Genomic DNA, 17,221 nt, shown 5'->3' on the forward strand with positions numbered 1-17,221 from the left:
GGGAAGATTTTTTTTTCAACAAGTGCATATAAAAGGTCAGCACTCTTGCCTCTAGCGAAGCATAGAAAAGGTCAGCCAGTGGAGCCACCAGAACTTCCCTAAGTTCCTTCAGTACCCTCGGATGTAAACCATCCAACCCCATCGCTTTGTCTACTCTCAAAATTTCTGGCTGGACTGGAGATGCGGCGTTGCATGAGGGCGACTCATCAGTGGAGCAGTCTGCTTGCATGTAGCTATACTTCTGTGTAGGAAAAATGGTATGCAGGTGTATTAAAAGTGTGTATGTATGTCCCACAGAAGCCACCCCTCTCCCCCCCCCCTCCGAAAGCCATTTCACATACATGAAGCTGTCTGCTTGCATTGTCCCACACATAAGTTGTTTTAAGACACCCCCCAAAACAAAAAAAATGATATCAGTGGATGCATTTATATGAATTTCATCTGTGATGCACACAGGTTTGTTTTACACGAGCTAAGTATTGCAAAGGTTGCCAGGATCATTTTCTCTCCTCTGCAGGCTGCTTCCAGCTCTTAAACCTTTATTTCTGTATACCACTGAGAAGCTTGGATCTGCAGTCCCCTGAAACAGGACTTCTGCAGTCTGCATACCCCTCTGAATCACCCTTCTAATCACATGATTGAAATTTCCCTAGAGCTCTCTCTCATCTCTGCTTGCTCTTAGGGGCATCATAAGAGATTGATTCCATAGCCACACTGTGCACACATCCCTGTTGCTTAGGCCCTCCCACTTTGCCACTCAGCCCACCTACCCCAAGGCTCACATTACATTTATACTCCTATTAATTAACATCAACAATCCTAAAGCTGATCCTGACAAGAGCAAAGCATCACTAACTGAAGCTCCTATTTCCAAACCTTTCATCATGGCCCTCTTGACTATCACTTAAGTCACCCTTTCCTTACACCAAGAAACTAGCTGGTCTAGTGCTAGAGTTGCTGCCTCTGGACTCAGAAGTTGTGGGATCAAATCCCACCACTGCTCTTGTGACCAGTCATTCTTCTTGTCCAGGGGTAGGCAATTCCGGTCCTTGAGAGCCACAACCCAGTCGGGTTTTCAAGATTTCCGCAATCAATATGCATGAGATTAATTTGCATGGACTGCTTCCATTGTATGCAAATCAATCTCATGCATATTCATTGTGGAAATCTTGAATACCCGACTGGGTTGTGGCTCTCGAGGACCGGAATTGCCCACCCCTGTTCTAGTCTAGGGCTCCATTATGCTTTTTTCTCTTAATAATGACCTTACCCAATCTCCCCCTCCACCCCAAATTACTGCATTCCTCAAGTCTACTTTGTCCACTTTTTAAACTCGCCACCTCACCATCCCTTCAACCCACCTTCATCACAGCTATAAGGCTTCAACAATTTCTCCCCCTCCTTCACCCCTCCCCATACCTATCTTGACAGCATCTCGTCTGCATCACCATCATTGCCCCTCCCCCTACTCTCCTCCACACTCTTCTGCTCCTCCTTTTGCTCACTGCTGGGGACATCAACCCCAATCCTGGCCCCCCTTATCAAGTTTCACTCTACTCATGCAGATCACACCACTACGTCTCCAATCTTATTTCTGTTCTTCTCTACCTTGTGGAATTTCTGCTTTATCTCTAATAAGCTCGCTTCCGTCCATGACCTCTTTATCTCTTATTCTTTCTACCTGCTGGCACCAACTGAAACCTAGCTCTCCCCTGAAAACTTGGTTTCAGTCGCTACCCTATGACACTCAGGTTATTTCTCTCAAACACCTTGCCCATTAGGTCATGGAGGAGGGGTGGGGCTGTTACTCTCTCCCTCCTGTACATTTCAACCTCTTTGTCTACCTCAATATCACTGCTTCTCCTCCTTTGAAGTCCACTCCATCCATCTATTCGCTCACCTTCCTCTCCAAATAGCAGTCATTTATCAACCTCCTGACAAATCCCTAGCCTCATTTCTCACTGACCTTGACTCCTGGCTCTCTGTATTTCTCGAACTTTTGTCTCCTTCCCTTATCCTTGGTGATTTTTTATTTTTTATAATATATTTTATTGAGGCAGTGCAAAAATCAAACAGATGTCAACAATAACAAGTATAGTAACTGGAAGATACAGAAAATACATTGAGGCCAACAGTTTTATATTTTCTCCTATTCCTCGCCCCCCTCCCCAACGTTTCACGACAAGGCTGCTTCAGAAAACCCGACATAGATTTTACATGCGCTGGTCTCGCTGTAAACTTGTGCCCTGTAAAATCTACGTCGGGTTTTCTAAAGCAGCCTTGTCGCGAAACGCATCAAAACCCGCACGGCTGCCCAGCTGCAGCATAACATAAATTTCTTTCTTCAAATCTTGATAAATGTTTTTTCAACAGCTGACGTTTTGCTTATGATATTAAGTTACAAAAAGTGCTCTGATTGAAAAAAAAGAAGAGAAATAGACAGCTGGGGCTGGTGCCTAAAGTCTGGTCTCTTTAAAACACTTTTTTTTTTTTCTGAGCACTTATGAAGATGATACAATGTATATAACTCTGACAATCAGGGACTGTTTATTATGTTATTTAGTTTCAACTTTTCCTTGGTGATTATCTAGCACTTTACTTCCCCAGCGAGTGTTGGGATCCCCCACTCTATCTGCCATATCCTTAACCTATCACTCTCCACTGCAACTGTACCTGACGCCTTCAAACACAGTATAGTTACACCGCATCTCAAAAAAAACCTTAACTGGACAATATCTTCCCCTCTATTATTGCCCCATCTCCCTCCTCCCCTTCTTATCCAAGCTACTTGAACGTGCTGTTCACCGCCAGTCTTGACTTTCTTTCATCTCGAGCTCTCCTTGACCTGCTTCATTCTATGGAAACTGTCCTTGCTAGAGTCTCCAATGGCCTGCTCCTGGCTAAATCCAAAGGCCAAATCCAAAGTGTTCTTCAACCTTTTTACACCTATGGACCAGCGAAAATAAAATAATTATTTTGTGGACCTGCAAACTACTAGGACTGAAATTTAAAAAATCCCATTTCTGCCCCATCTCCGCAAGCTTGGTCCCCGCAAACCATCTGATCCCATCTGCACAAGCCTCAGTTATGATTTTATATTGAACGTATTTTATTAAAGTATAAAAAGAAACAATATTCTGTACATTTGTCATTTTATAAATACAAATAATACAGAGCAAGGATCAACAAAATCCCTGTCTCCTCTCCCCTTCACATATATCCCCTCTACTATCAAGAAAACTGAATAAAACAAATTACTACAGAATGCTACGCAGCCACACATCACAGGAATAGTGTTAGAGGAGTGCAACTAGGGCAACTGCCCCCTGGTGAGAGAACCCTAAGCCAGCTGGATGCTAAAGAAGCACTGCCTGGGCTTTGCAGTCCCCAGTTATGTCTAATACCAGCTCTAGCAGGATACATATTTCAAATCTGATATATTCTAATCACAAAATAGAAATAAAATTATTTTTTCTACCTTTTGTTGTCTCTGGTTTCTGCTTTCATCTTCTTTTCACTTTCTTCCCTCCAGCGTCTGCCCTCTCTGTCTCTTCAATCCAGCATCTGCCCCTTCTATCCACTATCTGCCCTCTCCCCCTTCCATATGGTATCTGCCTTCTTTCTATGCCCCTCTCCCCTTTCCCCTTTCCATCCAGCCTGTACCCCCTCTCTCCATTTTACATGATTCATTCCAGCTTCACTGCTCTCTTCATTTTTATCTCTCCTACACCAGATCTAGCATCTTTGTCTCTCTCTCCTTATTTCTCTGCTGACCCCTTCCCATCATCAATCTCTCTACTTTCTCATTCCCGTCTCTCCCCTTCCCCTCCTCTAATCTCCCTGCCAGCTGTTTCCTTCCTTTTTTCCTTCTCCCTTCCCTCCTCCTAATGTCCAGCAGTAACTCTCTTCCCTTTCCTTTCTCTCTTCCCCTCCCAGCAGCATCTCTCCTTCTCCTTCCCTCCAGGTCCAGAAGCAGCTGTCCCTTTATTTTCCCTTGTCCAGCAGCTTCCCAGCCTTCAACAGTGGCTTTTTCCCCTCCCAGAAGCTCTTGGTACTTGCTAGCGCAGCGATTCACTAAGGCAGCCTTGGGTCCTTTGATTGCTTGCGCCGCCTCTGAGGAAAGAGGAAGTTGCATCATCAGAGGCAGCCACGACTCAGCTAATGCTCCAAGGCTGCCTTAGTGAATTGCTGCATTGGCAAATACCGAGAGCTGCTGGGAGGGGAGAAAGCCACTGTTGAAGGTTCCCCATGATCTCGCCGGCCCTCGGCAGGAAATTGCAGCTCATCAATCTCTCCGGCCCTGCGCAGACCAGCACTGGTCCACGGACCGGCAGTTGAAGAACACTGATCTACTCTATCCTCTTACTCCTTGATCTATCTGTGGCGTTTGACACTGTTGATTACTGCCTGCTCATCGATACGCTGCCCTCGCTTAGGTTTCAGGGCTCTGTTATCTCATGGTTTTCTTCCTATTTCCTGTTGAACTTTTAGCGTATGCTCTGGAGGAGCCTCCTCCACTGCCATTCTGCTATTGGACAGTGTGCCTCAGGGCTTTGTCCTGGGACTTCTTCTTTTATCTATCTACACTTCTTTCCTTGGAGCTCTAATCTCCTTCCAAGGCTTCCAGTACCACCTCTATGCTGATGACTCACAAATCTACCTCTCTACACCTGAAATTTCTACAGCAATCCAGGCTCGAGTCTCAGCCTGCCTGTCTGGACATCTCACCACCATCTAAAATTAAACATGGCCAAGACTGAACTCCTTATCTTTCCTTCTAAACCAGTGTATCGCAAACTGTGTGCCGCAGCACACCAGTGGGCCTCCTGAGATTTCTGGTGTGCCGCAACACACTGGTGAGGAAAAGAGTCATCTACGCCGGCTGCCTGCCTACAGGATATGCCTCCCATGGCGAGAAGCACGTCCTGCAGGAAATCAGCCGGCGTGGAGGACTCTCCTCCTGGCTGGCGTCTCTCCTCTTCTCCCTGCAGCTCCTGGATCCCTGTAATGGCAGGGTCGCAACAAGATGGGCCTCTGCGCATGCGTTGACATTGACGCGATGAAGTCAAGCATGCGCGTGATGTCATGGCATCGACTTCCGGGTGCCTTCTGGCCGGGGCACTGCATTTAGTGTGCTGCTGGCTGGAAAAGTTTGTGGGACCCTGTTCTAAACCCTCCTCTCCCTTTCCTTCATTCTCTATTTCAGTGGATAACGCTCTCATCTTCCCTGCCTCGTCGGCTCACAATCTCGGGGTCATCTCTGACTCATCCCTTTCCTTCCCTTCACATATCCAAACAGACCACCAAAACTTGTTGTGTCTTTCTTTATAATGTCTCTAAAATCCAGATTTTCCTCTCTGAACACAGTGCCAAGACCCTCATCCACACTCTCGTCACCTCTCGCCTGGATTATTGCAACTTGCTTCTCGCAGATCTTCCGCTAAGCCATCTCTCACCCCCTTCAATCTGTTCAGAATTCTGCTGCATGCCTCATATTCTGCCAGTGTCATTATGCTCACATTACCCCTCTCCTCAGATTGCTTCACTGGTTCCCTGTACATTTCTGCGTACAATTCAAACTTGCCTTACTGACCTACAAATATATTCACTCTGTGGCTCTTCAGTATCTCTCCCTATACCCCATCCCAGGAATTCTGCTTGTCAGGTAAGTCTCTCTTGTCAGTAGCCTTCTCCTCTGCTGCCAACTTCCAATTCCGCCCCTTCTGTCTTGCTGCGCTGCATGCCTGGAACAAGCTGCCTGACTCGGTTCATTGGGCTAAAAGCCCTTTTTTTTTTTTTTTTTCGAAGCTGCATTTAAGTCCTAACCCTACCAACTTGTAAAACACAAAGATCTATTTGTCATTCCCTTTGCAGTCCCCTCTGTAATTCCATACCTAAACAACATATACAGATTCACCTTTTGTCCTGTATGTCTGTCTTAATTAGATTGTAAGCTTTTTTGAGCAAGGAACGTCTCTTGCATGTTTAATATACAGCACTGCGTGTGTCTGGTAGCACTACAGAAGTAGTAGTAGTAGTATATAAAAGAAGCCCATATGTCATGTATAAGAATATAACATAAGGGCAGGCAAGCAGGAGGCAGGAAAAGAGAAGGAGAGAAAAGCAGAGCAGAGAACAGGAGAGGGAAGAAGGAGCAACAGAAGACAGGAGAGAGCAAGGGGCATCAGCGAGAGGTAGCTCTGCCCACCCTTGACATCATCCACCAGAGCTCCTCCTTAAAAGGGGAAGGGCCAACAGCGCTCAGCCGTTCAGTGCGCGTCGAAGGCGAGCGTTAAAGGCGCTCACCTTAGCGAGAGCGCCTTTGCGAAGGGACGAGCAAAAGAAGAAACACTAAGCAAAAGAAGAAACACTAAGGAAGGACACCTACATAGGCAAGTAGTAGATAAACAAACACAGTAGTAGCAGAGGGCAATCACAGCAGACACAGAGGACAGATACAAGCAACAGGAGTAGCAGGTTTAAAATCAAGAAAAGGACTTCACAGTAACACCAAGGATGCTACACGGATTCCTATACAAGGAGAAGCCACTTCAGACGACAGACTGGCAAGTGGACAGCAATGGATGCAGCAGACAGAAGGAGGATGTTGAGCTACCCAGTTTTCTGCCATATATATGAGTATCTCCCCTCGGGGAGGCAGTCTTATGTATGCACTCAATGCGAGGAACTGGAAGGCCTGAAGAAGCAAGTCAGACTCCTGGAGGGCAGAATACTGGAACTAGAAGCACTTCGAGCAGTGGAAGAGGAGGACAGAGGAAACTGTTGAGGAAGAAGTCAGGGAGTTAGAGAAGTTCATTGAACAGGCATACAGGGATGCCGTGGATAATTATCAACAACAGCGGAGCTACCAAGATACGCCCACTACCAAGATACACCCACAGTGAGCGAGGACCAGGATACACCTACAGTGAGTGAGGACCACCTGGAAGACAGCCACAAGGAAGACGAGTCCAGTGTAAGCCAATGCCAGGATGTGGGAAGATGGAATTGCACAGAGGACCTACGGACCTACAGCAAGAGAGATGGGCATACACCAGGGACACGGACCTGCAGCTAGAGAGGCAAGAGAAGATAGAGAAGACAGTAATCATCGTTGGGGACTCCATCATCAGACAAGTCAAGAGCCACATAGCGGGAAGAAGACAGGATCGGCTGGTGACCTGCATCGACGGGATCATCAACAGCGTGGAAAAGGAAGATACGGCAGTGGTGATCCATGTGGGGACAAACAACGTGAGCAACAGGAACTACAGCAGGGAAGTACTGAAGGACCAGTTCTGGATGCTAGGAGGGAAGCTGAAGACCAGAACGCTGAAGGTAGCGTTCTCGGAGAACTTGCCGGTATCTAGGGCCGACGAGAAGAGGCAGAGCTGCAAGCAGTCAACGTGTGGATGAGGCACTGGTGTGAGGAAGAAGGATTTCACTTCATGCGCAACTGGATGATGTTCTAGAGAAAGAGCAAGCTATTCAGGAAGGATGGACTCCACCTCAGTGGCGATGGAACGAGGCTGCTTGCAAGCAACATCAAGAGAGAAATTGAGAAGATTTTAAACTAGGAAGAAGGGGAAAGCCGACAGTTGACCAAGAGTCGATGGTTCGGGAACCAGTATACCCAGAGGATATCGTGCAGGAAGATAGTGATGAAGACTCACGGGATCATAGCAAGACAGAAATCCTGACAGATCAAAAGGGACACAAGAGGGAAGGAAATGCAAGAAAGTAACAGGCCGCAAACTCAAGTGTATGTACACGAACGCAAGGAGATTAAGGAATAAGATGGGGGAATTGGAAGCTATGGCACAAAAAGATAACCTCAACATCATCAGCATCACATAAACATGGTGGAATGAGGAAAACGTCTGGGACACTGTGCTACCAGGATACAAGCTATACCACCGAGACAGAGTTGGTCAAAAAGGTGGGGGTATTGCCCTATACATCAAAGAAGGAATTGAGCCTACTGGAGAGAACACGCCGGAAACAAAAAATAAAGTAGAGTCTCTATGGGTCAAAATTCCGGGAATAAATGGAATGGAAATGAAGATCGGCATCTACTACCAACCCCCAGGGCAGTCTGAAGAAATTGATGAAGAAATGCCAGATAAAATTAAATGCAACTGCAAGGGAGGCAACGCAGTTATCAAGGGTGACTTCAATTATCAGGGAATAGATTGGAACCTAGGCACCTCCGGCTGCAGTAGGAAGACAAAGTTCCTGGATGCTGTAGGCAATTGCTTCCTGGAACAACTTGTCAAGGAAAATATGAGAGGAAATGCAATTCTGGACTTAATTCTAAATTGACTACAAGGATCGACGCAAGGTGTAGAAGTAGAAGGGACACTGGGAAACAGTGATCACATGATCCGCTTAAACCTGGACACAGGGGCAAAACATCGATCCAGAACGACGGCCACGGCACTGAACTTCCGTTCAGGGAATTACAAAGGGATGAGACTCATGGTGGGGAAGAAGATTAAGAAGAGGACAAACATTGTAAAAATGCTAGAGCAAGCATGGTCCCTTTTTAAGGACACAGTCACTGAGGTGCAAAATCTATATATACTGCATATCAACAAGGGATCCAAGAGGAAAAAGAACAAGGAACTGGCATGGATCACTGTAGTGGTGAAGGAAGCGATCAGAGACAAGAAGACTTCATTTAAGGAATGGAAAAAGGTCAAAAACGGATGAAAACTGGAAAAAGCACAAACAACATCAAAGCAGGTGCCATAAGGCGGTAAGAGGGGCCAAAAGAGACTATGAGGAAAAAATAAAAACTTCAAGCTGTTCTTTCGATATATTAAGGGGAAACAACCCACGAAGGAAGCGGTGGGGCCATTGGATGACCATGGAATAAAGGGAATGCTAAAGGAGGACAAAGCCATCGCCCAACAAACTGAACACATTTTTTTGCGTCTGTATTTACCGAAGAGGACATACACAACATACCGGAAGCCAACAGGCTATATGCAGGAAATGAAGACAGGAAACTGACAGGGTTGACAGTCAGTCTAGAAGAAGTATGCAGACAGATTGATAGACTTAGAAACGATAAATCCCTAGGACCAGATGGCATCCATTTGAGGGTAATCAAGGAACTGAAAGGTGCTATAGCTAAACTGCTTCAACTAACAACCAATCTGTCGATCAAATCGGGAAGGATTCCGAAGACTGGAAAGTGGCAAATGTTACGCCAATCTTCAAGGAAGGTTCGAGGGGAGATCCGGGAAAGTACAGACTGGTAAGTCTGATCTCGGTACCGGGAAAGATGATAGAGGTGCCGATAAAGGACCACATCATTGATCACTTTGACGGACACGATCTGATGAGGACCAGCCAGCATGGTTTCAGCAAAGGAAGATCTTGCTTGACGAACTTGCTGCACTTCTTCGAGGGAGTAAACAGGCAGATAGACAAGGGTGATCCAGTCGATATTGTATATCTGGATTTTCAGAAGGTGTTCAACAAGGTTCCACATGATCGACTACTTCGAAAAATTGCGAGCTAATGGTGAAATACTCACATGGAATAAAAACTGGCTGGCGGATACGAAATAGAGAGTGGGGGTAAATGGACAATACTTGGACTGGAAAAGCGTCACAAATGGAGTGCTGCAGGGTTCGGTGCTTGGACCAGTGCTTTTCAACATATTTATAAACAACCTAGAAATTGGTATGACAAGTGAGGTGATTAAATTTGCAGATGATACCAACTTATTCAGAGTAGTGAAGATGCAGGAGGATTGCGAAGACCTGCAAAGTGACATAAACACGCTCGAGAAATAGGCCGCGACATGGCAAATGAGGTTTAACATGGATAAGTGTAAGGTGATACATGTTGGTAACAAAAATCTTATACACAAATACATGATGTCCGATGCAGTACCTGGAGAGACCCCACAGAAAAGAGACTTGGAAGTGCTGGTAGACAAGTCAATGAAGCCATCCGCGCAATGCTGGGAATGATTAAGAAGGGGATCATGAATAGATCGGAGAAGGTTATCATGGCGCTGTACCGGACCATGGTACGCCCTCACTTGCAATACCATGTCCAGCACTGATCGCCATACATGAAGGAGGACAAAGTACTACTCAAAAGGGTCCAGAGAAGAGCAACTAAAATGGTTTAGGGGCTGGAGGAGTTGCTGTACAGTGAAAGATTAAAGAAACTGGGCCTCTTCTCCCTTGAAAAGAGGAGACTGAGAGGGGACATGATAGAAACATTCAAGATAATGAAGGTAATAGACTTAGTAGATAAAGACAGGTTCTTCACCCTCTCCAAGGTAGAGAGAACGAAAGGGCAATCTCTAAAGTTAAAAGGGGATAGATTCCGTACAAACGTAAGGAAGTTCTTCTTCACCCAGAGAGTGGTAAAAAACTGGAACGCTCTTCCGGAGGCTGTTATAGGGGAAAACACCCTCCAGGGATTGAAGACAAAGTTAGACAAGTTCCTGCTAAACCAGAATGTACGCAGGTAAGGCTAGTCTCAGTTAGGGCACTGGTCTTTGATTTAAGGGTTGCCGCGTGAGCTGACTATTGGGCACGATCGACCACTGGTCTGACCCAGCAGTGGCAATTCTTATGTTCATACTGGGACAGACAGAAGGTCCATCAAGCCCAGTATCCTGTTTCCAACAGCGGCCAACCCAGCTCTCAAGTACCTAGCTAGATCCCATGTATGTTTGTTTTCTATGTATACATCATGTGTGTCTGTACTCCACGTGTGGTTTGTGGTCGCATCCCACCTAAGATGCATGTCTATGACATACCTGGAGCTTGTGCATGCTTTTCTGAGAGACTGTTATGCGCATGCATGAGCTACTTTCCCTACTGAACCTCTTGCGATTTTTTTTTTTTTCTTCTGAGCATCAATTGCTGTTTCGAGATTGTTAAGTTCAACTGGGAGTACAAAGCACACGATATTTTAATGTGGACTTTTGAGTAGAGAATGACACGGGGAAAAAATCTGCCACCGCCCCGTCCCTGGCCCACCATCCTCTGCACCGCCCCGTCACCGCCGTTCCCTTCACCGCCCCGTCACTGTCACCGCCATCCCTTTCACCGCCCCGTCACTGTCACCGCCATCCCTTTCACCGCCCCGTCACCGCCACTGCCATCCCATTCACTGCCCCGTCACCGTCACCGCTGCATCCATATAAGCCTTAGTACTGTAATATTTAGCTTATTCCTTTCTTATAAATCAAAGTTCCTGCTGCTGAACTAGAGAAAGAGATGTTCAGCTGGCAGGGCTTTGTTTATAAATTTTTATCAACACAACTAATATACTACTTTATCCTAAAGCAAAAAAATAAATAAATAGAATTTTTTTTCTACCTTTGTTGTCTGGTTTCTGCTTTCCACATCTTCTCATTCAATTCCTTCCATCCACTATAAGAACATAAGAACATAAGAACTGCCTTCTCCGGATCAGACCTTCGGTCCATCAAGTCCGGCGATCCGCACACGCGTGTCTTCTCTCTGCGTCTTCCATTTGCTGTTACTGTGCCGCTCCCTTCACCCCCCCCCCCCCAATTGGTCTAGCACCCATCTTCTTCCCTCCGCTCCCCCATAGTCTGGCATCTGTCTTCTTCCCATTCTGTCTTCCACATTTCCCTTCAGGGTCTGTTCCTCTCCACCCTCCTTCAATGTCTGTCCTATTCCTTTCCACCACCACCCTTCCCTTCCTCCTTTACCATCTGTTCCTTTCTACCACCCTTCAGTTCCTCTCGTGTGGCCTATCTATCTACCTTCCTCCCTCTTATTTTCATGGCACGTTACAATGTAATTTGTGCAAGCCACTGGAGCCTGCGAGCTCGGTCCCTGTCCCATCCACACAAACCATCTCGCTTCTGTGCTCCTATTTTCCCCATTTCTAATATCTCCCCTATGTATTTGCCATTGCCCCCCCCCCCTGTGTCTATATACCATCCCCATGGCATGTCCCCTTAATGTCTCTGTCCCTATGCCCCATGCACATAATTTCCCCTCTTTCTGTTACCTTCCTCTGTCCAGATTTCCCCTATCTTCCTCTTCCATACCAGTGTGTCTCTTCTTTGCAACCCCATCTAGCTGTTTCTCCCCCCCCCCTGTTTCTAGCATCTGGCTCACTTGCTTGTCCTTCCCTTTCTTTCCTGCTGTGGGTTTTTCTTTCCATCTTCATCCCCTTGGCCCAGAATCCTGTTCCCTTTCACTCCCTCCTTCCAGTTTGAGCCAGGAACACGGGCGATCGCACGGTCCCCGCAGCCCCCACCCGCCTGCCCAATCGATCCTAGTGTTTAGCCAGCTCTCTCCCTTCTCCTCACCTTAGTTTGCGGGCTTTCTTTTTCGGCGACCTGCACGCTTTCCCAAAGAGCCGCGCACGCGCGGCTGCTCAGTGTTCAATCTTCTGCTCTGCTGCAACTTCCTGTTTCCAGTTGCGTCAGAGTAGAAGATCGAAACTGAGCAGCAGCGGGTGCGCGGCTCTTTGATAGCGTGTGAGTCGCCGAAAAAGAAAACCTACAAACTAAGGTGAGGAGAAGGGAGAGAGCTGGCTAATCACTAGGATCGATTGGGCAGGCGGGTGTGGGCTGCGGGGACCACGCGATCCTTCATGCCTCACTGCGGGGACAAGACTATTCACCGCTCCACGGGGCGGTGAATGGCCTTGTCCCCGTCGCCGCAGCGACTGCTAGTTTTCGTTCCCCGTTTTGGCGGGTTACCCGCGGCTAAACCCGGTGGCCGCGGGTAAACCGCCACCGTGTCATTCTCTACTTTTGAGCATCTTCCCCTCTATTCATTATGGGGGTAATTTTGCATAGGTTTTTCTGTAGTCATATACATAAGGAAAAAGCATGTGCCCTAAACAATCACACACAGCCACTTCCAAGGATGCACTCTGAGCAGAGCAGAGACAGAATTGCAATTTATATGGACATTTTATAAAATATGTGGGTACACATAGAATAAATGCACAAATTTACTAGGGTTGGATATCATTTGCTGTATGTAAATTTGCACATTACCGGGCAGGTTCTGAATGGCTTTAATTTGTAGCTCAGAGGACTGAAAGAAAAAGAAAATCTCCTAAAGGAAATGTTTGGTGTTAATATATTAAATTTAGCCTTCTTCTAAGAGTCCTCAACATTTAATTCTGCTGTTCAGTCGCCCTTGCTAATAAAGTTAATGACGGCTAAAAATGTCCTCTGCTTTTTTTTCTATTATGAAACCAATCAAATCTAACAGTGGTCTAATCCAAGCTTCAGTATATATGAAACATTTGACTTGATTTTAAAATAAATTAATCCACAAATTTAACCTATGGCTGCCCATTGGGTCTATTAATTCCAGCGCAACAAAATCTTAATATAACTCTGTCTAAGGCTTTCACTATGATAAGTACTTTTACAATGTTATCCCTACGGTATCTCCTTAGGGCGATTACTTCATAAGCTTTATTATTCTCTTTAAGAAAAAAATTGTAGCTTTTATTTTACAGACCATGCCTCTGAACACACAACAGTCAAAGAAACCAAAGTGTTCATAAGCAAACCACATTTTCAATGTGAACAGTATTGTGGAAGCAACACTGTATAGCATAAATTTTAAGTAAATCCCTTTCCAACTACTCACATTCCCTCCCCCAACCCATTGCCTTGTTCACTATAAGCATTAATCCTCTCCTCCACCTGTTGTAAAGCCTTACATATATGAAATGGTGCTTTATAATACATCTTGGCATTGAACTCTTTCAGTCTAAACCAGCGGTTCCCAAACCCTGTCCTGGGGGACCCCCCAGCCAGTCGGGTTTTCAAGATATCCCTAATGAATATGCATGAGAGAGATTTGCATACCTGTCGCTTCCATTATATGCAAATCTCTCTCATGTATATTCATTAGGGATATCTTGAAAACCCGACTGGCTGGGGTTTGGGAACCACTGGTCTAAACTATAGCTTACCTTTGTTACTGACTGACAGCAGTATACCCCATATGTCCAGACTGGTCCCCACTTAAAAAAGCTATACACAGAAAGTTTCCCATCTTTTGTCCTTTATGCTAATCTTGGCCGACATACATTCTCAAACCCTTGATATCTCACCAGCAAGCTTTACTAAAGTGCCAGAACTTTTAGGAACAATCTTGAAATCACTACCTGGCTGGATACCTTCTTTTCCTTATGCATCTCTCGGCTGCCTCTTCTCCTCAGTGAACTCTGAAATGAGAAAGATGAAATTGCACTTAATTACGGACAAATTGGTGAGACCCCCCCTCCCCCACTCAAATACAAATGAACCATCATGGTCACATTAAAACAAAATGGCACTGCACCTTTAAGGCACAGAGTTAAATTTCATGGCTTTTGATCGTGGGGAAAAAGGAGTCTTTTCTGGTATTAAAAGGGCAGGTGGAAAACCAGTAATAATTGCAGCAAAGGTTAGACAAGAAAAAACAATAATGCAGTACGTTTGATGTATGACGACTCAGAAAACAAATGACTGATATATTTCTTGGCTGGGTGTAATTCAAGAAAATAATTCACACTGCATTACTCTACCAATTTATAGATGCACAAATGCAACCTTATAATATTCACAGTAAAGGCAAAATTAAAGACGTGACAGCACTTTGCATCTGATATCAAATAATAAATTACCAGTTTACAGTAAATATGACTGATATACATTCATTATATAGAGAGATGGAAGACAATAGGCTGCTGCAGGTTTTATTCTTCCAATCCTTCTTACCTATTAATCCTCCCCCCCCTATTATCATCCATAGGTTACCTACAGTTTTGACACATTTCTGTATACTTCAATCACCATTTGGTCATATTACTCTGAATTTGAGGCTCTTTTCTACTTTACTCTCTACTTTTAGTTCTCTTTAAGCATGGGTACATTATCCACTTGCCCAACTCCTGGAATCTTTTTTTTAATCTTTATTCATTTTAAAGCCAAAAAAAAGTGCAACATATTATACAGTCATTTTACATCTTAACAGCACTTAAATTCAATCAAAATTATATTCTATGACAAATACATATATCATCTCCCCCCCCCCTTTCTACATATCCAAAAATTTCACTCAAATTAACAGTATCTTCCCACCCACCCTGGACGTGTATGATCAAAGGGCAAAATCAACAGTCATTCCCTTACAGAATTCTGTCAATGGCTCCCAAATATCCATAAACTTTCTATAATGTCCCTGCTGTATAGCAACCCCTGTCATAATAAAGAGAAGTTTATTATTCTGGGAAGATATTTGGCTTTTAGCCCTCATTAACATGCCAAATATCACGATATTGTATGACAATGCCACTAGATTTTCCAACATTTTATTCACTTGACCCCAAATGGATCTCCAAAACCCAAGTATCAAGGGACAATAGTATAGTAAATGATCCAAAGTCCCTACCTCAAGATGACAGTGCCAGAATCTATTAGACTTATAATTATCCAATTTCTGTAAATGAACAGGGATCCAACTCCTAGAATCTAATTCCCTCTACTTGCAAGAGAAAGCAGTTATCACAACTCCCCCATCCAGCTGCCAGAGCTCCCAACACTCAGCTGCCCATGAAGAAAGCATTTTCTGCATGTTTTACTGGCCGAGCAATACAGAAATGATCACAGCAAAACTCACATGAAAATTATTACTGCACACTGCAATAAAATGCCTGGTAATATCTAACAATTCCACAGCCAAGCAATTAAAAAAGCTTTTGTTATGAGCTGTACGAGAGAAATGTTTTGCCAGCTCCTGAGCAATGCAGAAGAGTTAGTTGAGAAGAGTGGGTGTCTAGCAGCACCCCCTCTCTCACTCCAACCCAGCCATCCTACAGAAACCATCCCTGTGTCATTCTTTAAGGAGAGAGGGAAGAATCAGATTATGAATGGGTACAGCCACTGAACCTCAAGACTTGCATTGAAGAATGATGGTGTAGAAGGACTGAGGTTGAGACTAACACTAAAGAATGACACAGGATGGTTTCCTACGGTTATCCATGGGTACAGGGACAAATTCTGTCCCAGTATCATTTTCTACTCCAAACTGCCTTTGCAATGGTCCTTGGTAGTGAGCCCTCCCAACCTAACCCAACCTTCCTTCCCCAAATATTAAAAATAAAAAATCATGACCTGGCTGTCTAGTGGTCCTGACCCAACTAATACCTCTCCTTCCAATATTAAAAAAAAAAAAATTGTCCCTTCCCCCATTTCAGAAGAATTTCCTAGTGTCTAGTGAGACCAACACATCCTACAACCCCTTGGCTAGCCCACCCCAAAACCCAATACTTTAAAGGAGGCAGAAGCAATGCCCACTCGCTCTTTAATCTTCAAAGTGGCGGTGTATGCCCTAGCCGATGAATTACTGGGCTGGATCAAAACTGCCATGTAAGGGAATTTCAAATACGTTCAAATACTTGAAGGGTATTAACGTAGAACAAAATCTTTTCCAGAGAAAGGAAAATGGTAAAACCAGAGGACATAATTTGAGGTTGAGGGGTGGTAGATTCAGGGGCAATGTTAGGAAATTCTACTTTACGGAGAGGGTAGTGGATGCCTGGAATGCATGGAGAGTAAAACTGTGACTGAGTTCAAAGAAGCGTGGGATGAACACAGAAGATTTAGAATCAGAAAATAATATTAAATATTGAACTAGGCCAGTTACTGGGCAGACTTGCACAGTCTGTGTCTGTGTATGGCCGTTTGGTGGAGGATGGGCAGGGGAGGGCTTCAATGGCTGGGAGGGTGTAGATGGGCTGGAGTAAGTCTTAACAGAGATTTCGGCAGTTGGAACCCAAGCACAGTACCAGGTAAAAGCTTTGGATTCTTGCCCAGAAATAGCTAAGAAGAAAAAATTTTAAAAAAAAAATTTAAATTGAATCAGGTTGGGCAGACTGGATGGATCATTCGGGTCTTTATCTGCCGTCATCTACTATGTTACTATGTAATTTTCTCCTTATATGGCAAATTGACCCTGCCTGGTTATTTAAATGTTCGAATGAGTGCTGGTTATGGCGTTTCATTTGTATTGTGCTAATATTGTATCATATCTATATTATATGAATGTGCTTTCCATCCTACCTATTTGTACTTTGCTAATATTTCTCATATTTCTCTTATGACATAAGACTTTATTTTGACTATATTGTGATCCTAATTTGGGTCAGACAGGGAAATTCCTTGTGCATTGCGCATTCAAATGGTTCTATTAAT

The 17,221-nt window shown here is 44.7% G+C and overlaps 1 protein-coding gene across 1 annotated transcript in view; it reads right to left on the reverse strand.

The window, feature by feature from the left end:
• Nucleotides 1-17,221, reverse strand: part of MTCL1 (microtubule crosslinking factor 1) — a 398,239-nt gene that overhangs the window by 157,787 nt on the left and 223,231 nt on the right. The window contains 1 exon segment of the mRNA XM_033934045.1: nt 14,152-14,211. Within this exon segment, the coding sequence (XP_033789936.1) occupies nt 14,152-14,211 (60 nt within the window).

This window comes from Geotrypetes seraphini, chromosome 2, assembly GCF_902459505.1.
Source record: "Geotrypetes seraphini chromosome 2, aGeoSer1.1, whole genome shotgun sequence".
Lineage (NCBI taxonomy): Eukaryota > Metazoa > Chordata > Amphibia > Gymnophiona > Dermophiidae > Geotrypetes > Geotrypetes seraphini.